The sequence below is a fragment of the Ammospiza caudacuta genome, chromosome 3, assembly GCF_027887145.1.
Source record: "Ammospiza caudacuta isolate bAmmCau1 chromosome 3, bAmmCau1.pri, whole genome shotgun sequence".
NCBI lineage: Eukaryota > Metazoa > Chordata > Aves > Passeriformes > Passerellidae > Ammospiza > Ammospiza caudacuta.
Genome location: NC_080595.1, coordinates 117,762,527 through 117,786,324, shown reverse-complemented (window position 1 = coordinate 117,786,324; position 23,798 = coordinate 117,762,527). Strand labels below are relative to the sequence as shown.

Sequence of the window (23,798 nt, the reverse complement as noted above, 5' to 3'; positions counted from 1 at the left end):
TCCGAGTCCTCCAACGTGGGAGATCTCCTGCAAATGAGGAAGTGATTCCAGATCCAATTGGGATCCAATGGGGAATTGATCCGAGTGCTCCAACGTTGGAGATCTCCTGGGAATGTGGAGATGATTCCAGATCCAATCAGGACCAATGGGGAATCAACCCAAGTCTTCCAACATGGGAGATCTTCTGGCAATGTGAAAGGGAGTGGATCCAGCTGGGATCCAAGAGGAAATTGATCCAAGTCATCCAAAGGGGGAGATGTCCTGGGAATGTGGAAGTGATTCCAGATCCAACTGGGATCCAATGGGGAATGGATCCGAGTGCTCCAACATGGGAGATCTCCTGGGAATGTGGAGGTGATTCCCAGGAAGGGCATTCCCAACACTAAATCCAGTTGTTCGGGTGCTGGGAATCAGCTCCAGGCTGATCCACGTGGAGTTCCATGACTGCCAACCCAATGGAATTTCCCAAGGGAAGCAATGGAAGCACTCCTGGGGGATTTTCCATGTGGGATTTGATGGGGCAGATTTTATTCCTGAGGATTTGCATCCCGTTTCCAAAAATCCCAAAGATCCACAACCTCAGGGATGCACGGAATCGGCTCAGAGGGAATCCAGGAGATCCAAGGTGCATTCCCAGAGATGGAATCACAGGAAAACAAGGAAGGATTGTGTTCCACACCCTTGGGAATAAAAATATTCCAAACGAAAGGATTCCAAAGCAAAAAAAAATGGGAAATTTTTCCATTTCTTCTTCCATTTTCACCTTCCCTCCCTTTCTGCGGCAAAGAATTCTGGATGGATTTTCCATCCATCCTAAAAAGGGATTGGGAATGATCAGATAGGATTTAAAACACATTTATTTCACTGCCTTACTCTGGATAGTTGGAATTGATTTGGCTAATTTGAATATCTAATTTGGATAATTAATGCTAATTTTCCATGTGTAGTTTCAGCCAGAAATCCTCCTTTTTTCCTGGCTTTGCCTTTTCCCAGGATTGGGATTTGGAAGCTGGGACTTGGCTACGCCCTCCCTGCATTTGGTGATTAATTTTTATTTTATTTTAATTTAATTTAATTTAATTTTATTTTATTTCATTTCATTTCATTTCATTTTATTAAGTTTTATTAAGTTTTATTAAGTTTTGTTTTGTTTTGTTCAATTAATTTTTCATTAACTGACTTTTTTTCCTATTCCATGTTTTCTGAGGAGGGAAAGTCGGATTTATCCCATCCAACCACTCCCTTCCCTCTTGGTGCTCTCCTGGCAGATTCTTCCCAATATTCCAGACTCTGTTTTCCCTGGAATGTCGTCTTTTATGGATAAATCCATGGACAAGTTGCCTTCCAATCATCCCACAAATAAATCATTCCCAGAGAATAAACTGAAGTTTTTTGGCTCTTGGTTTTCCTTGGAAAAGTTTCCAAGGGTGTGAGGCATTCCCAAGATTCCCCTGAATGTGTTCTGGATCTGAACATTCCCATTGGATCACGACCCAGAATTCCGTGATCCTTCTGGATAGGCAATACCCTGCTAAGGGATTAATTAATCAATTAATAAGCAGCAGCTTAATTAATTAATTAATTATTCCATTACTGCTTTTATCCCAGGTGCAAATTCCTCCCTTTTATCCAAGTCTTGGATTCCAGAAGGTTCCAGGGAATTCTTGGAGCCTTTTCCAGAGGGAAAGGAGAGCTGGGATTTGGGCAAGGGCTGGAGGGGCAGGAGGCAGGGAATGGCTTCCAGTGGGAAAGGGGAGCTTGGGATGGTGGGATCTTGGGAAGGGATTCCTGGCTGGGCTGGAATTCCCAGAGAATCCCTGGCAGTGTCCAGGGGTGGATTTGGATCACCCTGGGATGGTGGGAAGTGTCCCTGGGATGGGATTGAAGGTCCAGGGATCCCAGCCCAAACCATTCTGGGATTCTGGGATCAAAGATGTTCAGGATCCATCCTGAGAGATTTTTATGGGATTTGGGGATGGGAAAGGGAAGGGAGACCCTTCCTGGAGTCCTGAATTCCCAGTGAAGCCCCTGGATCCCAAAATTCCTTCTCAAGGAGGAATCAGGATGGGGCTGGATCCAATGCCAGGCTGGGAGGGCTGGGAATGTGCAGCTGGATCAGGGCAGGATCCAGGGAATCCTTGGAGCCGCTTCCCCATCCCAAAGGGGCTCCAGGAGAGCTGGGATTTGGGCAAGAGCTGGAGGGGCAGGAACCAGGGAATGGCTTCCAGTGCGAAAGGGGAGCTTGGGATGGTGGGATCTTGGGAAGGGATTCCTGGCTGGGCTGGAATTCCCAGAGAATCTTTGGATCTATGGAAGCATCCAAGGAAAGGTTGGAGCACCCTGGAATAGGAGAAGGCATCGATGACAGAAAAATAATTCCCCAAATCCTCATTCCTCAGGATTCCCCAGGCCATGGAATGGGATGATCCCAGAATCCTGGAATGGTTTGGTTGGGAGGGGACCTCAAAGCTCCTCCTATTCCATGGGCAGGGACACCTCCCACCATCCCAGGTTTTTCAGGAAGCGTGGGTGGATCCATGCCCTCTTCTCCTGTCCCACCTGGACACCATGGGAATCCCAGCTGCATCCACAGGGGAGCCCAAACCCCTTTCCCTGGATTTGTGTCTGATCCCACACCCCTGGGAATCACCCATCCTCAAAGAATCCCAGGATCAGGGAGGATCTGGGATCTCCTTATCCCGGATCAGAGAGGATTGGACACTCTGGACCCTCTGGAATGCTGCTCCGAAATTTTGGTCCCATTTTCCAGTGGAACAAAGATGGGAGAGGAACCTTCCCATTTCTTCCTCCTTGGAGCAGGATGAGGAATTCCCAGGATTTCCTCCCGGCCCTGAGGAACGGATTTTTTTTTGCCTATTCCATGGATATTCCATGGATGGATGATCCCACCTCATCCAGCTCTTTCCCGGTTTCCTCCTCTCCCAGCACACGGATGGAATTGGGATCTGACTCCCTGCTCCAGGTCTGGGACGGGAAAATTTCATGGGATGAGTTTGGAACTCCCAAATTTTGGGGAATGGGGAGGGAAAACAGCTCAGCCTCCCACCCTAATTCCCTCCTTTTCCCGACTCCGGGGTGCCCCAATCCCCCAAAAAAACCACACGGTAAGCACCGCAGGGATCATGGAAACCAAAGGAAAGGCCAAGGCAGTTTTTATTTACATCCGTTGTGTACAAAAAAAAGGACAGCTCGTGCCACAATCCGTCCCCGATCCCGTTTTCCCCCCTTTTCCCAGGATTTTGGGTCGGAGCTCGGAATGTCTCATCCAGACACGGCGGAGACCCAAACCCTTCGTTCACACCCGGGTTGGAATTTTGGGGGTGCTGCAGCGCTGGGAAACACTTCCAGCAAATGGGAAAGCAGGGAATTCCCACCCCACCTTCTGGAAAATCCAATTTTCCTTCTCCCCACCTTTCCTGGAGGCAAAGATCTCCCAGGATCCATGGCAGCTCCCAAAAAAAGTCTCCTGGAATACTGAGGGAGTTTTCCACCCTCCCTGGTGTCACCAAGGGGTTCCCATGGTTATTTTTCCCTGCTCTCCACAGGGCTCCATCCCACCTCAAGCTTTTTCCCAAATTTTCCCTCATTCCCTCCCTTCCACCATGGTCTCCACAGCCCCGCCCTGGCTCCTGCTGCTGCTCCATCTCCAGGAGCCGATGGTTTTCCAACCGGATGATCCTAAAGGTCCCTTCCAGGAAAAGGGGGGATTTCACCCAAGAATTCCCACTGGGATTGGGTTTTATTGGGATGTTCTTACAAAAAAAATCTTCTTTGGGAATTCATGGGGCTTTCCAATGTCACCCTTGGGAAGGACCATGGGCATCTCCAACAGCTGGGAAAAAAACCTTTGGAGCAAGGGAATTACACTCCCTGACCACCTCCAATGGTGGTGAGCAAAAAAAACTTCTCCCCCTTCCCAAAACGGGCAAAAATCCAGGAAGAGATCCCAAAACAAGGGAGGGAGGGACACCAAGAGATGCCGCAGCCCACGGGTGGGATGGGGTGGGATTGGATGGAGAAGACTCCGGAGGGATTCCCGCCCGCCCCCGCCTGCCCAGCACCAAATGAAAGTCACACACGACGCACATTTCCCACAATTCCCTCCCCACCCATTCCGCAATTCCCGGGATTTCTCCACGGGGCATCACTTCCTCGTGTCCCCTCCGGACCTGGCTGACGGGGCGGGACCCACGCCGGGGGTGGGCATCCCGAAAATTCCCGTCCTCATCCCTTTTCCCCTCCCCACCCTCCCCCGGAACGACGACGACGACGACTCCGATGGCTTCACCCCCTCAACTCGTCACATCCACGAACAAAGAAAGCAGAGGAACGTCCACCATTCCCACACCATTCCGACCTTGGAGCTGCCTGGAAGCCTCCGGCACCTCCCCGGAGCTGTCAGTCCCAGCTGAGCCTCTTTACCTGGAGGCCTCTTCCTTGAGCTCCTTGTTTTTCCTCACTTCTTCCGCGTGTTTGTCCTGTGGGATCGGGAAGGAGGAGGGGAAGGAGGAAGGAGGAGGAGGAGGAGGAGGAGGAGGAGGAGGAGGAGGAGGAGGAGGAGGGGAACACGCGTTAGCCGCGTTCCAGGATTCCGGGATCCCCACGGACAGCGGCTCCGGAGGGGTTGAAGGCACGAGATTCATCCCAAGCGTCCTCTCCTCCCCTGGGGTCACTTTAAGGGCTGCTGGTGGCACTTGGGGACACTTTGTCCTCGCCCTCTGGCTACGAGGGAGACGTCAACCGTCCCGGGAAGCCCCTTGGAGCTGGGATTAGCTGGGATTTTTCCGGCATTATCTGGCGCTCTCCGCCTCTGCCCCAACGGAGGCGCTCGGAGAAGGGCCCTGGGCGGGCTCCGGATGTTTTGGAGGGAGCTGGAGGTGGTGAGAGTGGGATTTTCCATGCGGAGGTTGGGAACAGACCTGATTCGGGAGAGAGAACAGGGCTGGAAGGGTGGGAATGGCTCCCAGCGCGGAGCTGGGGAGCTGCCGGATCCGTGGGAAGGGACGCGGGGGAAGATCCGCCAGCCCGGAGGTGGGAGAAGTGTGATGGGGAGTGGTGAGGATGGCACCGGGATGGAATTCCCAGAGGAATTATGGAAATTCTAGAAATTGGGGCTGCCCCTGGATCTCTGGAAGTGTCCAAGGAGAGGTTGGATGGGGCTTGGAGCAACCTGGGATAGTCCAAGGAGAGGTTGGATGGGGCTTGGAGAAACCTGGGATAGTCCAAGGAAAGGTTGGAGGGGGCTTGGAGAAACCTGGGATAGTCCAAGGAAAGGTTGGACAGGGCTTGGAGAAACCTGGGATAGTCCAAGGAAAGGTTGGAGCAACCTGGGATAGTCCAAGGAGAGGTTGGATGGGGTTTGGAGCAACCTGAGACAGTCCAAGGAGAGGTTTGAAGGGACTTGGAGCAACCTGGGATAGTCTAAGGAGAGGTTGGACAGGGATTGGAGAAACCTGGGATAGTCCAAGGAGAGGTTGGAGCAACCTGGGATAGTCCGAGAAAGGTTGGACAGGGCTTGGAACAACCTGGGATAGTCCAAGGAAAGGTTGGACGGGGCTTGGAGAAATCTGGGATAGTCCAAGGAAAGGTTGGAGGGGGCTTGGAGAAACCTGGGATAGTCCAAGGAAAGGTTGGAGCAACCTGGGATAGTCCAAGGAGAGGTTGGATGGGGCTTGGAGAAAGCTGGGATAGTCCAAGGAAAGGTTGGAGGGGGCTTGGAGCAACCTGGGATAGTCCAAGGAAAGGTTGGAGCAACCTGGGATAGTCCAAGGAAAGGTTGGATGGGGTTTGGAGCAACCTGGGATAGTCCAAGGAAAGGTTGGACAGGGCTTGGAACAACCTGGGATAGTCCAAGGAAAGGTTGGACTGGGCTTGGAGAAATCTGGGACAGTGGAAGGTTCTGGGGGTAGAACTGGATGATCCTAAAGGTCCCTTCCAACCCAACCATCCCAGGATTCTACAATTCCTGGGATTCTGAGTCCCACCTTGATGGGACACGGGAAAATGAAGGGCTTTGCTTGTCCATGGACAAGATCCAGATCCCAAACCTCCAACTTCTCCCAAGATCCACCCAGTCAGAACCCCCCAACCCCAGTGGGTGGGAAGGGAAGCAGGACCCCCAAGAGCCGCCATTGTCCTGAATATCTCGACTCATCCCAACCCCTTTTCCCGGTGCCCACCTTCTCCTGGAGGCGCTCCAGCATGGCCGCCAGGTGCGCCTCACGGTTCTCCTTGTTGGACTCCATCTTCTGCGCCAGCTTCTCCTTGGCCATCTTGATGAAGTTGTTGTTCTCCTCTATGGCCTTCTGGATCACCTCCCGCTCGTGTTCCCGCTTTTCCGCCAGGTGCTTCAGCAGCTCCGCCTCCTGGTACTGTGGGTGGGACATTCCCGGGATAAAATCACCTCTTCCCAGCCCAAAAATGGGAGGAATTCTCAACCCAAAAATGGGGAGGAATTTTCAACCCAAAAATGAGGAGAAATTCTTAACCCAAAAATGGGGGGAATTCTCAACCCAAAAATGGGGAGGAATTTTCAACCCAAAAATGGGGAGGAATTTTCAACCCAAAAATGAGGAGGAATTCTTAACCCAAAAATGGGGGGAATTCTCAACCCAAAAATGGGGAGGAATTTTCAACCCAAAAATGAGGAGGAATTTTCAACCCAAAAATGGGGGGGAATTCTCAAGCCAAAAACCGGGGGGAATTCTCAATCCAAAAATGGGAGGGGAATTCTCAATCCAAAAATGGGGAGGAATTCTCAACCCAAAAACAGGGGGAATTCTCAAGCCAAAAATGGGAGGAATTCTCAACCCAAAAACAGGGGGAATTCTCAACCCAAAAATGGGAGGAATTCTCAACCTAAAAATGGGTGGGAATTCTCAACCCAAAAATGGGGGGAAATTCTCAACCCAAAAATGGGGAGGAATTCTCAACCCAAAAATGAGGAGGAATTCTTAACCCAAAAATGGGGGGGAATTCTCAAGCCAAAAACCGGGGGGAATTCTCAAGCCAAAAATGGGAGGGGAATTCTCAATCCAAAAATGGGGAGGAATTCTCAACCCAAAAACAGGGGGAATTCTCAACCCAAAAATGGGGGGGAATTCTCAACCCAAAAATGGGGGGAAATTCTCAACCCGAAAATAGGGGGGAATTCTCAACCCGAAAATGGGGGCGATTCTCAACCCAAAAATGGGGGGGAATTCTCAACCCAAAAATGGGAGGAATTCTCAGCCCAAAAATGGGGAATCCGGAAACCATGGAGAGAATTCACCCACCTTTCTCCTCTCCTCTGCCGCTTCCAGCTTCTTCTGGATCTCCTCCAGGGAAGGGTCGCGGCGCCGGGGCAGGGAGGCGTTGAATTCGGGAATTCCGTCGAAGGACGGAGGCTTCAGGATGACCTCGAAGGATTGGCCCGAGGTGCGCTTGTTGAGCTCGATCACCTCCATGTCCGAGATGACGCACCAGGTCAGGTCCACCGTGTCTGGGTTGGGGGGGGAAAGGGGGCGTGGAATGAGCGGCAGGAATTCCCATTCCCGGATTTTGACATCCGTGGAAACACGCAGAGGGATTCTGCCATTCCTGGTATCCATGAGTTTCATCCAGGTTTAGCCCAAATGCATCCCTGGGGTTTGGGGATGTGGGAGGTGGGGTAGAAAATCTGGGATTCCCATGGGTGGGGCTGAGGTGGGAATATTTGGGAGAGCTGAAGGTTGGGAATGTTCCCGTCTCTCCATCTCTCCCTGCTTTGGGAAGCGGGAATGGGCCCATGATCCCTGTTCCAGTCTGGATCCCCATGGATAACCTGGAGGAGTCACCCCAGGTTCTGGACATGGATTGGGATGAATCCCCTGGAGCTGAAAAAATACAGATATGGGATGAGGGAATGAAGAGCTCCCAGAGCTCCTCTGGATCCATTGGGAGATCTGAGGGTTGGGAAGATCCCCATTGCTCCATGTGTCCTTGCTTTGGGAAGTAGGAATGGGACCATGATCCCTTTTCCAGTGTTGATTCCCCTGGATAACCTGGAGAAACCCTCAAGGTTCTGGACATGGATTGGGATGAATCACCTGGAGCTGAAAAATATGGATATGGGATGAAGGGATAATCCTGGAGCCTCACTGGATCCCAACCCATCCCTGGGATCAGGTTGGGAATATTTGGGAGAGCTGAAGGTTGGGAATGTCCCCATCTCTCCATTTCTCTCAGGAATGGGATCATGATCCCATTCCCTGGATAACCTGGAGGAGCCCCCCAAGGCTCTTCCATGGCCTCTGGACAGGGATTGGGATGAATCACCCAGAATTGAAAAATATGGATTTTATGTTCCGAGATGAAGGAATGATGCCCTGCTGGATTGCAACCCATCCATGGGATTCGGTTGGGAATATTTGGGAGATCTGAGGGGGCTGGATCTGCCCAAGCCCCTCCAGATCCCAACCCAGCCTTGTGCTGAATTCCCAGAAAATTCTGGAGCTGCTGTGCTCCAGGGTGACCCTGCTCATGCTGAGGAAGGGTCGAATCCCTCCAGAAATCCCGGAATTCCCAGGATTGGGAATATTTGGGAGATCTGAGGGAGCTGGGTCTGCCCAGACCCCTCCTGATCCCAACCCAGCCTTGTGCTGAATTCCCAGAAAATTCTGGAGCTGCTGTGCTCCAGGGTGACCCTGCTCATGCTGAGGAGGGCTGGAATCCCCCCAGAAATCCCGGAATTCCCAGGGTTGGGAATATTTGGGAGATTTGAGGGAGCTGGGTCTGCCCAAGCCCCTCCAGATCCCAACCCAACCTTGTGCTGAATTCCCAGAAAATTCCGGAGCTGCTGTACTCCAGGGTGACCCCGCTCATGCTAAGGAAGGGTCAAATCCCTCCAGAAATCCTGGAATTCCCGGGATTGGGAAAAGGGGGTCCCACCTTCATAGGCGTAGGTTGGTTTGTTGAGGGGATCCGAGAGGAAACAGGAGCAGAAGAGGGAGACGAGGGGCAGCTCCTTCATCTTCTCCTTGTAGGCTGGGAAGAGACGGCGGGATCGGGATCAGAGGGGATCCAGAGGTTGGGATTGGGGAAAAATGGGATGGAGGGAATTGCAAGTGGGATCAGAGGGGTTCTGTGGGTCAGGGAAGGGTTGGGATGGGGGAAATGGGATGGAGGGAATTCCAAGGGCCAGGGAAGGGATGGGATTGGGATCAGAGGGATGAGGGGGCTCCATGGGCCAGGAAAAGGTTTGGGATGGGGGGAAATGGGATGGAGGGAATTCCAAGTGGGATCAGAGGGGCTCTGTAGGCCACGGAAGGGGTTGGGGTTGGGTAAAAGGCATGGAGGGAATTCCAAGTGGGATCAGAGGGATGGAAGAGCTCTGTGGGGCAGGGAAGGGTTGGGATGGGGGAAAAAAGGGATGGAGGGAATTCCAAGGGTCAGGGAAGGGCTGGGATTGGGGTCAGTGGGATGAGGGGGCTCCATGGGCTAGGAAAAGGTTTGTGATGGGGGAAAATGGGTTGGAGGGAATTCCATGTGCCAGGGAAGTTTTGGGATTGGGATCAAAGGGACGAGGGGGCTCCATGGGCCAGGGAAAGGGTTGGGATGGGGAAAAAGGGATGGAGGGAATTCCAAGTGGGATCAGAGGAATGGAAAGACCAGAGAATGGTTGGGATGGGGGGAAAATGGGATGGAGGGAAAATGGGATGGAGGGAATTCCAAGTGGGATCAGAGGGATGGAAGGGCCAGGGAAGGGTTGAGATGGGGGGGCTCCATGTGCCAGGGAATGGGTGGGATCAGGATCATAGGGATGAGGGGGCTGCCACATATCAGGAAAGGGTTGGGATTGGGGTCAGAGGGATGTGGGGAGCTCCATGTGCCACGGAAAGGTTTGGGATGGGGGCAAAGAGGATGGAGGGATTTCCAAGGGTCAGGGAAGGGCAGGGATTGGGATCAAAGGGGTTGGGGGACTTCCATGTGTCAAGGATGGTTTGGGATTGGGATTAGGGGGAAGGGGGAATTTTCACATCCCAGGGAAGGGATAGGATTGCGATCAGAGGGAAGGGGGAATTCCATGTGCCAAGGAAGGGCTGGGATTGGGATCAGAGGAATGGAGGGAATTCCACATTCCAGGAGAGGGGTGGGATCATGATCAGAGGAATGGGGGGAATTCCACATCCCAGGGAAGGGATAGGACTGGGATTAGGGGTAAGGGGGAATTCCATGTGCCAGGAAAAGGATTGGGATCAGAGGGATGGAGGAAATTCCACATTCTAGTAAAGGGATGGGATGTGGATTAGAGGGATTGAGAAATTCCACATTCCAGGGAAAGGATTGGGATCGGGATCACAGGGTTTGGGAATTTCTGCATCCCATGGAAGGGATTGGGATTGGGATGGTGGCCAGCCCCAAACATTCCAAGCAGGATCAGCCGAGGATCCAGACATGCAAAGGGAAACCTCAGGAATGACCCGGGATTGTCCCGGGCTGTCAATCCCGGTTTGTCACCACCAGGACAGATTTGGGGAGCATTCCCGGGTCGGGATGAGCCCGGGACACCCCGGGACAGATTTGGGGAGCATTCCTGGGTCAGGATGAGCCCAGGACACCCCGGGACGGGTTTGGGGAGAATTCCAGGGTCAGGATGAGCCCGGGATGGATTTGGGGAGAATTCCAGGGTTGGGATGAGCCCGGGACACCCCAGGATGGATTTGGGGAGAATTCCAGGATGAGGATGAACCCAGGATGGATTTGGGGAGCATTCTGGGGTCAGGATGAGCCCGGGATGGGTTTGGGGAGCATTCCAGGGTTGGGATGAGCCCAGGATGGATTTGGGGAGCGTTCCAGGGTTGGGATGAGCCCAGGATGGATTTGGGGAGCGTTCCAGGGTCGGGATGAGCCCAGGATGGATTTGGGGAGCATTCCAGGGTTGGGATGAGCACAGGATGGATTTGGGGAGCGTTCCAGGGTCGGGATGAGCCCAGGACACCCTGGGATGGATTTGGGGAGAATTCCAGGGTCGGGACGAGCCCCAGACACCCCAGGATGGGTTTGGGGAGCATTCCAGGGTCGGGACAAGCCCCAGACACCCCAGGATGGGTTTGGGGTGCCATGGGGAGGTTTGGGGTGTCATACCAGCCAGAGTCATGGCGAGGAAATCCTTGGAATTCTGCAGGAAGAGCGATCCTGGGCCTGCGGAGGGAAGGAAAGGATTGGGTCAGTGGTGGAGACCTGGGAATGGGATGGGATATTGGGATATTGGGATATTGGGATATTGGGATAAAGGGGTGGGATGGGATGGGATGGGATAACGGGATGGGATGGGAAAACGGGATGGGATTATGGGATTGGATGGGATGAGGATGGGGTGGGATGGGATGGGATAATGGGATGGGATAGGAAAATGGGATGGGATAATGGGATGAGGATGGGATGGAAAGGGATGATTTTGGATGGGATAATTTGGGATTTGATGGGATAGCATGGAATATTGGGATGGGATGATTTAGGATGGGATGGGATCCATGGGATAATGGATGGGATGATTTGGAATGGGATGGGATAACGGGATGGGATGGGATAATGGGACAGGAACACACTGGAGTGATGGGATTGTGTGGGATGGGATAATGGGATGGGATGAGTTAGGATGGAATGAGTTGGGACGGGATGATGGGATGGGATGGGATGGGATAACAAGAGGGGATGGGATATTAGGATGGGATGGGATAATGGGATGAGAATGCACTGTGATAATGGGATGGGATGAGATTATTTGGGATGGGAATGCACTGGGATAATGGGATGAGAATGGGATGGGATGGATGATTTGGGATGGGATGGGATGGAATGGGATGGGATAATGGGACAGGAACACACCGGAGTGATGGGATGACGGGATGGATGGGACGGGATCATGGGATGGGATGGGATGGGATGGGATGATTTGGGATGGGATGGGATAATGAGACAGGAACACACCGGAGTGATGGGATGGGACACACACACGCCACAATGACGGACACATCCCGTGGGATATTCCTGGCACACTCCGCCCTTCCCAGCTCCACATTCCCAACCCACACGTGTGAGGACACGTGCCGGGAGCCACACATGAACCCACCTGGACACGCCTGGACCCCTCCCAAATTCCCCCTGCTCGTGTCACGATATTCCCAGTCCTCAGCTCCCGGTTCCCGATGCTCCAGGATCCTCTCCCGCATCCCACTGGGATCATTCCCAGGATCTCCAGGACCCCCACCCATCCCCAGGGCTTGGAATGGGAATTGGGAATGCTGAAAACCAGGATAATCCAGGCTGTTCCCCATTCCTGGGGGTTTTGGGTGTGGAAATGTGGAAACGCCCTTCCAAAACAGGGAACGAGGTGGGATTTGGGGATTATTCCCATTATTTTATCCCCAAATCCCTCCTGCAAAACAGGAGGGATCCTTAAATCCTGGAATGAGCATTCCAGGGCTGCGCCACGCCCCACCCATGCTGATAAAATCCCAGCCCTCATCCTGAAATCCTGCTGGAAATCCCAAAAATAACCCAGCCACAGCTTCCAGAGGCGGCTGGGGGATGGGAACAGGGAGAAAATCTGGGAATATCCGGTTGGGATCCACCTTTCCAGGCAGGGATGGTGGGGATGGGGGGGGGGATGGATTCCTGGATTCCAGTTATCCATGGATAACTCAGCTGGAAGCCATTCCCTGGCTCCTGCCTCCCTGGCTCTGGCATTCCCAGCCCAAATCCAGCTTTTCCCTGGGATCTGCCTCGGAAATCCCAAAAATAACCCAGCCACAGCTTCCAGAGGCTGCTGGGGGGTGGGAACAGGGAGAAAATCTGGGAATATCTGGCTGGGATCTACTTTTCCAGGCAGGGCTGGTGGGAATGGGATGGGGATGGATTCCTGGATTCCGGTTATCCATGGATAACTCGGCTGGAAGCCATTCCCTGGCTCCGGCATTCCCAGCCCAAATCCAGCTTTTCCCTGGGATCTGCCCCGAAAATCCCAAAAATAACCCGGCCGCAGCTTCCAGAGGCTGCTGGGGGGTGGGAACAGGGAGAAAATCTGGGAATATCTGGCTGGGATCCACTTTTCCAAGAAGGGATGGTGGGGCTTGGGCAGGGATGGATTCCTGGATTCCGGTTATCCATGGATAACTCGGCTGGAAGCCATTCCCTGGCTCCGGCATTCCCAGCCCAAATCCAGCTTTTCCCTGGGATCCAGCCCTCACGTGGCGTTCCCACGGGATGGAATGTGGGGATCGCCCACCAGGGCCGGGAAACGGGATCCATCCCTATGGATACGGCTGGATGGGAGGGGAGGAGCTCAGCCCCCTTCCTGCCAGGATGGAGATGATTTTCCAGGGGTTTGGAGGAGGGAATTCCTTCCCTGACCTGTTCCCAGTGGGAGCGGGATGTGGTAGGGGATCTGCTGGTGTCACCCCAAAATCCCGGTGTGGATGGGATGATCTCATTCCCGATCACGTCATCCTATTCCTGGCTGCACAACCGCGTTCCTGACCAGGTGATCCCATTCCTGGCAGCACAATCCCATTTCTGACCACACCATCCTATTCCTGGCCACACAATCCCATTCCCAATCACGTGATCCCATTCCAAACCACTCCATCCTACTCCTGGCCACACGATCTCATTCCCAGCCACAAAATCCCATTCCCAAGCAAATGATCCCATTCCCAGACAGGCAATCCCATTCCTGACCAGATGATCCCGTTCCCAACTGCACCGTCCCATTCCCAGCCACACAATCCCATTCCCGCCCACTCAAACCCATTCCCAACCACACGATCCCATTCCAAACCACACAATCCCATTCCCAACCATGGGATCCCATTCCCAGCCACAAAATCCCATTCCCAAACATGCTATCCCATTCCCAGGCAGGTGACCCCGTTCCAAACCACTTGATCCCATTCCCAACCATGAAATCCCACTCCCGACCATGTGATCTCATTCCAAACCATGAAATCCCATTCCCAACCACATGATCCCATTCCAAACCACATCATGCTATTCCCGGCCACAATCCCATTCTCGACCATGCAATCCCATTCCAAACCATGCCATCCCATTCCCAACCACTCAATCCCATCCCTGACCACACGATCCCATTCCCAGACAGGCGATCCCATTCCTGACCAGGTGATCCCATTCCCAACTGCACCATCCTATTCCTGGCTGTACAGTCCCATTCCTAACCACACAATCCCATTCCCAGCCAGGTGATCCCATTCCCGAGCACATGATCCCATTCCTGACCACGCCATCCTATTCCTGACCACACAATCCCATTCCCAAACCGCGCCATCCTATTCCTGGCCACATGATTCCATTCCCAGCCACACAATCCCATTCCCGCCCACTCAAACCCATTCCAAACCACGCAATCCCATTCCCAAACATGGGATCCCATTCCCAGCCACAAAATCCCATTCTCAGACAGGCAAACCCATTCCCAACAACATGATCCCATTCCAAACCACACCATCCCATTCCCAGCCATGCCATCCCATTCCTGACTACTTGATCCTATTCCCAAATATGTGATCCCATTCCCAACCACAAAATACCATTCCCGGCCAGGTGATCCCATTCCTGACCACACAATCCCGTTCCAAACCACACAATCCCATTCCTGGCCACGTCATCCTATTCCCGACCACTCAATCCCATTCCCAGCCACACAATCCCATTCCCGGCCATCACATCCCATTCCCAACCACACAATCCCATTCCCAACCACACAATCCCATTCCTAACCACGCCATCCCATTCCCAACCACGCCATCCCATTCCCAACCACGCCATCCCATTCCCAACCACGCCATCCCATTCCCAGCCACGGGATCCCATTCCCAACTATACAATCCCATTCCTGGCCCCCTGATCCCATTCCAAACCACACCATCCTATTCCTGGCTGCACAATCCCATTCCCAGCCACAAAACCCCATTTCCAACCATGCAATCCCATTTCCAACCATGCATTCCCATTCCCAATCACGCCATCCCATTCCCAACCATCCGCACGTGGCAGTGCGAGGGATCCTGTGGGATCCACCCTCCGCAGGGCTGCCTTTTCCCTTTTCCCACCCTGAATTCCACGGGAAGGACCCTCCCATCTCCCATCTCCCCTCTCCCATCTCCCCTCTCCCATCTTTTTCCCTGGAAAAATCATCCACCCATGGATGAAGGAATGGGAAAGGGATTTGTGGGGGGTGGCTCCCCATTCCCTGCCTGTGGAAAACTGGGAAGCTCCAGAGGGGGGAAAATGGGATGGCAGCTCCTTTTCCCTCCGCCCTCCATCCCTTTTTCCATTTCCCGGGAATAAAAATTCCAGCGGCTGCTTCCACCAGCAGGAATTCCATATTTTGGGAGGGGTCTGGGTGGGGCCAGCGCAGCCCCCGAGGGGTGGGGGGTGCTAAATCCTGGGAATGCTGAAGAGGATCCTCCCAGGATAACAGGGTGAGGGGCTCCCAAAAATTCGGGGCAGGATGGGGGGATTCCAGGAATGCGGAGGGAATGGGGTCCGCCCCGGGAATTTGAGATTCCGAGGATGCTGGGGGTGTGAAATTCCAGGATTTTGGGGGGGGTCTGGTCCCCTGAGGATGCTGGGGGGGGCAAAATTCCGGGATTTTGGGGGGTCTGGGTCCCCCAAAGATTTGGACGGTGCAGAATCCTGGGATTTTGGGGTGTTTTGGTCCCCCGAGGATTTTGAGGGTGCAGAATCCCTGGATTTTAGGGGGGTTCTGGTCTCCCCGAGGATTTTCATGGTGCAGAATCCTGGGATTTTGGGGGTTTTTGGTCCCCCAAGGATTTTGAGGTTGCAGAATCCCGGGATTTTGGGGGGGTTTGGTGCCTCGAGAATACTGGGGGGGGGGCAAAGTCCCGGGATTTTGGAGGATTCCAGTCCCCTGAGGATTTTGAAGGTGCAGAATCCCAGGATTTTTGGGGGTTTTGGTTCCGCAAGGATTTTGAGGGTGCAGAACCCCGGGATTTTGGGGGATGCTGGAATGGGGGTCCCCGAGGATCCTGGGAAAGTGGGGAGGTCCCCTAAAGGATTTTGGGGGTGGGGGGATTCTGCGGATCCCCGGAAAATTCTGGGAATTCTGGGAATTCTAGGGGTGCAGAATCCCTCGGGAATTCTGGGGGTGTGGACAATGATCCCCCCCAAACCCAAACTGGGGGACGGCAGCCGAGGATGAGGATGAGGATGAGGGGGAGGGTGGTGGGGGAAATCTCAAAAAGGAACGGGATAAGGAATTCCAGACTGCTGGAAAACGCCCCCCGCCCCAAAAAAATCTGCCATACTTTAACTCCCCCCACACCCCCAAATCCATTCGAACCCTCCTGCCCTGAATGGAACCGGCTAAAATTCCCCCAAAAAAATCCCCCAAAAAATCACAAAATAATCCCAAAAAATGCCCCCTAAAATTCTCAAAAAATGCCAAAAAAATCCTCAAAATTCACCAAAACATGCCTGAAAAATTCCCCAGAAAATTCACAAAAATTTCCCAAAAATTCCATCGGGGTCTGCCGGACTCACCCCAAGGCGGTGGTCGCGCTGCTTCTCTCCCCACATCCTTTACGCCCCCCCCAAAATCTGAAATACTTGAAACCCCCCCACACACCCCCCCCCCAAATCCATCCAAACCCTCCTGGCGTGAACGGAACGGGCTAAAATCCCTCAAAATGCCCCAAAAAATTCCCATAAAATTCCAGCTGCCGGACTCACCCCACGGCGGTGGTCGCGGGGCTCCTCTCCCCACATCCTTTACGCCCCCCGCCCCAAAAATTGCCATACACCAACGCCCCCCACCCCAAATCCATCCTAACCCTCCTGCCCTGAACAGAACCGGCAAAAATTCCCAAAAAAATGCCCCAAAAATGCCCCAAAAAATTCCCATAAAATTCCAGCTGCCGGACTCACCCCACGGCGGTGGTCGCGGGGCTCCTCTCCCCAAATCCTTTTTTTCCCCCAAAAAAATTGCCATACATCAACGCCCTCCACCCCAAATTCACCCAAACCCTTCTGCCATGAATGGAACCAGCTGAAATTCTCAAAAAATTCCCCAAAAATGCCCCAAAAAATTCCCCAAAAAATCCAGCGGGGGCTGCCGGACTCACCCCACGGCGGTGGTCGCGGGACTCCTCTCCCCAAATCCTTTTTTTCCCCAAAAAAAAATGCCATACATCAACGCTCCTCGCCCCAAATCCATCCAAACCCTTCTGCCCTGAACGGAACCGGGTAAAATTCCAAAAAAAAATCCCAAAAATGCCCCCAAAAAATCCCAAAAAATTCCACCGGATTCACCCCACGGCGGTGGTCGTGCCGATTCTCTCCCCACATCCTTTACGCCCCCCTCAAAATCTGAAAGACTTGAACCCCCCCTACACCCCCAAATCCATCCAAACCCTCCTGGCGTGAACGGAACCGGCCAAAATCCCCAAAAATTCCCAAAAATTCCATGGGGGGCTGCCGGACTCACCCCACGGCGGTGGTCGCGCTGCTCCTGCCGCTCTCCCGGCTCCTTTAACGCGGCTTTGGAAGATCCCGGGCGGGGGGTCCCCAGCGCCCCCCATGACATCATCGCCCGGCCCTCTGATTGGTCGAGAGCCCCGTGCGACTGAGGGCCCCGCCCGGTGACGTCACAGCCCGCAGCTATTTTGGGGTTGGAGCAGGGAAAAGGGAAAAAATGGGGAAAAAAGGGATGGGTGCAAAAATTGTTGGTTTTTTTTTTTTTTTTAAAGGGGATTTTGGGGTGAAAAATGGGGATTTTGGGGGTGGGTTGGAAGGGGGGATGCGGAGCGGGGCGGAGATGGGGGGGGACAAAGTGACAAAGGGACACGGAGGGGTTCGGGGCGTCGCAAGGGGGGCGAGGTGTCCCCGGTCCCTGCTTGTCACATCGCGGGGACATTGGGGTGCCCCCTGAATTTGGGGGTGACAATGAGGTGACATCGATATAGGGGACAATGGGGTGACATCGATATGGGGGGGGGGACGGGACAATAGGGTGACATTTCCAGGGTGGGGGACAGTGGGGTGACATCGATATGGGGGGGGGGGCAATAGGGTGACATCGATATGGGGGGACAATGGGAGGACAATGAGGTGACACCAATATGGGGGGGGGACAGTGGGGTGACATTTCCAGGGTGGGGGCAATGGGGTGTCATCCATGGGGGGGGGCAGTGGGGTGACACTGATATGGGGGGGGACAGTGGGGTGACATTTCCAGGGTGGGGGCAATGGGGTGTCATCGATGGGGGGGGGGCAGTGGGGTGACACTGATATGGGGGGACACAGTATGGGGGGACAATGGGGTGACATTGATATGGGGGGACAATAGGGTGACATCGATATAGGAAGGGAGGGACAATGGGGTGACATCGATATGGGGAGGGCAATGGGGTGACATCGATATGGAGGGACAATGGGATGACATCAATATGGGGGACAATGCGGGGATATCGATATGGGGGGACAATGGGGTGACATTTCCAGGGTGCGGGACAATAGGGTGACATCGATATGGGGGACAGTGGGGTGACATAAATATGGGGGGACAATGGGGTAACATCTCCAAGATTTGGGGATAATGGGGTGACATCTCTGAGATTTGGGGACAATGGGGTTTCCGCTCCATGCTGAGGGACAATTAGGTGTCATGTCCAAGATAATGGGGTGAATCCTCCAGGATTTGGGGTGACACCTCCAAGATTTGGGGACAATGGGGTGTCCTGTCCATCCCAGGGGACAATGGGGTGTCTCCTCTATCCTGAGGAACAATGGGGTGACCTCTCCAAGATTTGGGGGCAATGGGGTGTCCCCTCCATCCTGGCCTGTCCCCAGCCCATGTCCCAGTCCCACCCTGTCCCACCATTCCCAGCCCTACATTCCCACTGGCACTCGTCCTCCTCCGTCCCCAATTTGGGGACACGGAGAGGCCGAGCCCCAGATCCCAAAACTATTTTGGGGCGAGTGGAATCTCCGGGGAATCCATGAGGAACGAGGGCACCTCCGGAGTGCCGAGTCCATCCCAAATTCCGACTCTCCTTGCCCAAATCCGCCTCATCCCGGCCTATTTTCCATTGGTCACGTTTGGGCACCTCTGGGAATCATCCCGGTATTTTTAGGTTCTGGATTTCTCCGTCACTTTTTGGGGACACGGGTGGGTCTGGAAAAGGGATTTAGGGTGGGTTTTGGGGGAGAGGATATCGGGAAGAATGGGATGGCCCCGTTGGGATGTGGGGAGGAATTGGTTATTCCGGCTCTCCTTGTCCAAATCCGCTTCATCCCGGCCTATTTTCTGCCGGGACCTCTGGGAATCATCCCGGTATTTTTAGGTTCTGGATGTCTCTGTCACGTTTTGGGGACACTCTGGAAAAAGGATTTAGGGTAGGCAGGATATCGGGAAGGCCGAGATGGCCCCGTTGGAATTTTTGGGGTGAATTGGGGTATTCCAGCTCTCCTTCCTCAAATCCGCCTCATCCCGGCCTATTTTCCATCGGTCACATTTTGGGCACCTCTGGGAATCATCCCGGTATTTTTAGGATCTGGATTTCTCCGTCACGTTTTGGGGACATGGATCGCTCTGGAAAAGGGATTTAGGGTGGGGTTTTAGGGGCAGGATATCGGGAAGGACGGGATGGCCCCTTTGGAATTTTGGGGTGAATTGGTTATTCTGGCTCTCCTTCCCCAAATCCGCCTCATCCCGGCCCATTTTCCACCGGTCATCTCAGGGAATCAACCTGGTACTTTTAGGATCTGGATTTCTCCGTCACGTTTTGGGGACATGGATCACTCTGGAAAAGGGATTTAGGGTGGGGTTTGGTGGGGCAGGATATCAGCAAGGACGGGATGGCCCTGTTGGAATTTTTGGGGTGAATTGAGGTATTCCAGCTCTCCTTCCCCAAATCCACCTCATCCCGGCCTATTTTCCATCGGTCACATTTTGGGCACCTCTGGGAATCATCCCGGTATTTTTAGGATCTGGATTTCTCCGTCGCGTTTTGGGGACATGGATCGCTCTGGAAAAGGGATTTAGGGTGGGGTTTGGTGGGGCAGGATATCGGGAAGGACGGGATGGCCCCGTTTTAATTTGGGGAGGAATTGGGTATTCCGGCTCTCCTTCCCCAAATCCGCCTCATCCCGGCCTGTTTCCCACCGGCACCTCTGGGAATCATCCTGGTATTTTTAGGTTCTGGATTTTTCCGTCACATTTTGGGGATGTGGATCGCTCTGGAAAAAGGATTTAGGGTGGGTTTGGTAGGGCAGGATATCGGCAAGGACGGGATGGCTCTGTTGGAATTTTGGGGTGAATTGGGGTGTTCTGGCTCTCCTTCCTCAAATCCACCTCTTTGTTGATTTTTTTTGGGCATTCCAGCTCTGGAATGTTCAATCCAGGTTGGATGGGGATTGGAGAAATATGGGATTGCAGAAGGCATCCTTGGGGTGGGATTTAAGGACCATCCCCACCCAAACCCTTCCATGATCCAACAATTCCATGGCAGGGACATCCCACTGAAATTCCCAAATTTCCAATCCTTTCCCCCCCCAGGTTCCAAGCAGGCAGAATTTGGGATTCCCTTGGGAATTTTGGTGGAGCGCATTCCAGAGGGACAAAGGCCAGGAAAGGGTCAAATCCCAGTGGCCAAGTTGGGGACAAAGAGCCCTTGAGTGGCTCCGGGCGCGGCCCGGCCGTGCCTGGCACCGGCGGCTCCTTTGAGATTCCTAGGATTCAGCTCCTTCCCGGGATCCCAGCTCTGGGCAGCACCCCCTTCCTGGTGGCCTTGGTGGCCGTGGGTCAGATCCTGGAGGTGGGAATGACACTGGGAGAACTGGGATGGTCACACCTGGAGGTAGCTCCGTGTCCCTGATTTCAGGTGTGGCTTTTTCAGGGAGGGGTTTTGGGATCAAATCCTGAAGCTGGGAATGGCTCTGAGGACGCTGGGAGGGTCACATGTCCCCATTTCAGGTGTGGCTTTTTCAGGGAGGGATTTTGGGATCAAATCCAGGAGCTGGGAACGGCTCTGGGAACACTGGGAGGGTCACACCTGGAGGTCGCTCCCGGATTTCAGGAGTGGCTTTTTCATGGATGGAGTTTGGGATCAAATCCTGGAGCTGGGAATGGCTGAGAAGGTCACACCTGGAGGTGGCTCCATGATTTCAGGAGTGGCTTTTTCAGGGAGGGATTTTGGGATCAAATCCTGGAGCCTGGAATGGCTCTGGGAGCACGGGGAAGGTCACATGTCCCCATTTCAGGAGTGGCTTTTTTATGGATGGAATTTAGGGTCCAATCCTGGAGCTGGGAATGGCTCTGGGATGGTCACACCTGGAAGTGACCCCTGTCCCCTGTTTCAGGAGTGGCTTTTTTAGGGATGGATTTTGGGGTCAAATCCTGGAGCTGGGAATGACACTGGGAGGGTCACCCTTGGAGGAGTCTCCTGTCCCTGATTTCAGGAGTGGCTTTTTTAGGGCTGGGCTGGAATTCCCAGACAGTCCCTGGCTCCCTGGCAGCGTCCAAGGAAAGGTTGGATGGGGCTTTGGATCACCCTGGGATGGTGGGAAGTGTCCCTGGGATGGGATTGAAGGTCCGTGGATCCCATCCCAAACCATTCCGGGATTCTGGGATCAAGGACACTCAGGATCCATCCCGAGGGATTTTTATGGAATTCGGGGATGGAAAAGGGAAGGGAGACCCTTCCTGGAGTCCCCAGTTCCCAGTGAAGCCCCTGGATCCTGAAATTCCTTCTCAAGGAGGAGTCGGGATGGGGATGGATCCAGTGCCAGGCTGGGAGGGCTGGGAATGTGCAGCTGGATCAGGGAAGGATCCAGGGAATCCTTGGAGCCGCTTCCCCATCCCAAAGGGGCTCCAGGAGAGCTGGGATTTGGGCAAGGGCTGGAGGGGCAGGAGGCAGGGAATGGCTTCCAGTGGGAAAGGGGAGCTTGGGATGGTGGGATCTTGGGAAGGGATTCCTGGCTGGGCTGGAATTCCCAGAGAATCCCTGGCAGTGTCCAAGGAAAGGCTGGAGCACCCTGAGATTGTGGCGGGAGGCGTTGGGGTTGGAATGGGTGGGATTTGAGCTTCTTTCCCACCCAAACCATTCCCTTTCCATGGTTCCTGTCCCTGGGAATTCCATCGGCTCCCAGGATTCCCGGAGAACCTCCCCGGGAGGCTCCCGCGTCCCCCCAAAATCCCCCAAATCCACCCAAAAATCCCCCAAATCCCCCAAAACCTTGGGATGCTCCGGGTACCGGCAGGGAGGGGAGGGGCGGGGCAAAGGCGCGGTGTCGGGCGCTGATTGGTCAGAAATGACATCATCGATGAGCAGCCGGCGGTGGAGGCCCCGCCCCAAATCCTGGGTGGGTCCGGGGGCATCCCGGGAATGGGGCGGGAATTGTGGGAAAAATGGGAAAAAAGTGACGAGATTTTTGTTGGGAATTGGGATAAAAATGGGAGAATGGGATGGGAGAAATGTGGGAAAAATACAGGGGAAATTAATAAAAATAAATGTGTAATATTTTTAAAAATATGTGCTAAAATAGAAAATACATTTAAAATAAACGCAAAAATAAATATGAAATTAATTTAAAATAAATGCAATAATATATATGGAATAAGTTTAAAATAATTGCAAAAATAAATTTAAAATAAATATTTTTAAATGGAGAATGAATATAAAATAAATACAAACCTAAACCCCTATAAATGTGATATAAAAGAAATATAAAAATAAATACAACACCCCCAAAAAATAGAAAATAAATTCCAAATAAATAAAAAAATATGTGTTAAATAAATAGTTATGATTGAATAGATATAAAATAATTCTATAAAATATAAAATGGAAAATAATATACAAAAGAAATATAAAAAGATAAGTAAATACTTTATTTAAACAGAAATTAATTAAAAATTTAAAAGTAAGGTAAACATAAAAAGAATAATGAAGGTAAATATAAAAATAGGAATAAAAATATCAAATTAAAAGATAGAATGAAAGTCTAAAAAAAATTTCAAAGGGAAAAAACCAGTTTAAAATAAGACTGAAAATAACAGTCAATAAATATAAAAATTATTTTTATCATTTTAGAAATGGAATGATTTTAATATTAAAGTTGAAATAAAAGACTAGAGAAGAAAAATAAAAATAATTAAAATTTTTTTAAAACCCACTAAGAAATAAAAAAAATTAGAAATTAAAACCTAAAACCAAAAGAAATTAAAACCTAAAAAATACAAACAAAAATTTAAAAAATAAATTTACAATCAATTAAAAATTTAAAAAAATTAAGAATAAGAATAAAATAAGAATAAAAATAAGAATAAAAATAAAAATAAGATAAAGATAAAGATAAAGATAAAGATAAAGATAAAGATAAAGATAAAATCAGTGAGACCCTTCCAAGCAAGAATCCTCTTTTTCCAAGGTGGAATTCCAGGAATTCCATCCTAAATTTTGGGATGGAAAAGGTGCAGAGGAACCCCTCGACCCCTCCAGTGTTTCCCCCACATTTATCGTCCAAAATTCCCAGAAAAAAAGGGAAAAATCCCAGGCCTCACATTCCCAAACACATCCCAAATGTGCCAAAATTGGGGTTGGGATGCTCAGAATTTTGGCAAGTGCCGGGATTTTGGGGTAATGGGAAATGTCGGGATATGGGACAGGGAGCGGGACTGGGATGGAGCAGAGGAATGGGAGAATGGGAAAATGGGAGAATGGGATGATGGGAGAATGGGATAATGGGATTGGGATTGGGATTGGGATTGGGATTGG

The 23,798-nt window shown here is 52.3% G+C and overlaps 1 protein-coding gene across 2 annotated transcripts; it reads right to left on the bottom strand.

Moving 5' to 3' along the window:
- Nucleotides 1-3,141: 3,141 nt before the first annotated feature.
- Nucleotides 3,142-17,570, bottom strand: STMN4 (stathmin 4). 2 transcript variants are annotated; one of them, XM_058801827.1, is made up of 6 exons: nucleotides 17,507-17,549; nucleotides 11,125-11,181; nucleotides 8,929-9,024; nucleotides 7,296-7,501; nucleotides 6,201-6,392; nucleotides 3,142-4,499 (listed from the first exon to the last, which is right to left on the bottom strand). In XM_058801827.1, the coding sequence occupies exons 2-6, from the start codon at nucleotides 11,135-11,137 to the stop codon at nucleotides 4,440-4,442; spliced, it is 567 nt and encodes a 188-aa protein (XP_058657810.1). In that variant the 5' UTR covers nucleotides 11,138-11,181; nucleotides 17,507-17,549; the 3' UTR covers nucleotides 3,142-4,439. The 2 variants fall into 2 exon arrangements, with proteins under 2 accessions (XP_058657810.1, XP_058657809.1); XM_058801826.1 differs by lacking the exon at nucleotides 3,142-4,499 and adding an exon at nucleotides 4,696-4,940 and having other exon boundaries at nucleotides 17,507-17,570.
- Nucleotides 17,571-23,798: the final 6,228 nt, after the last annotated feature.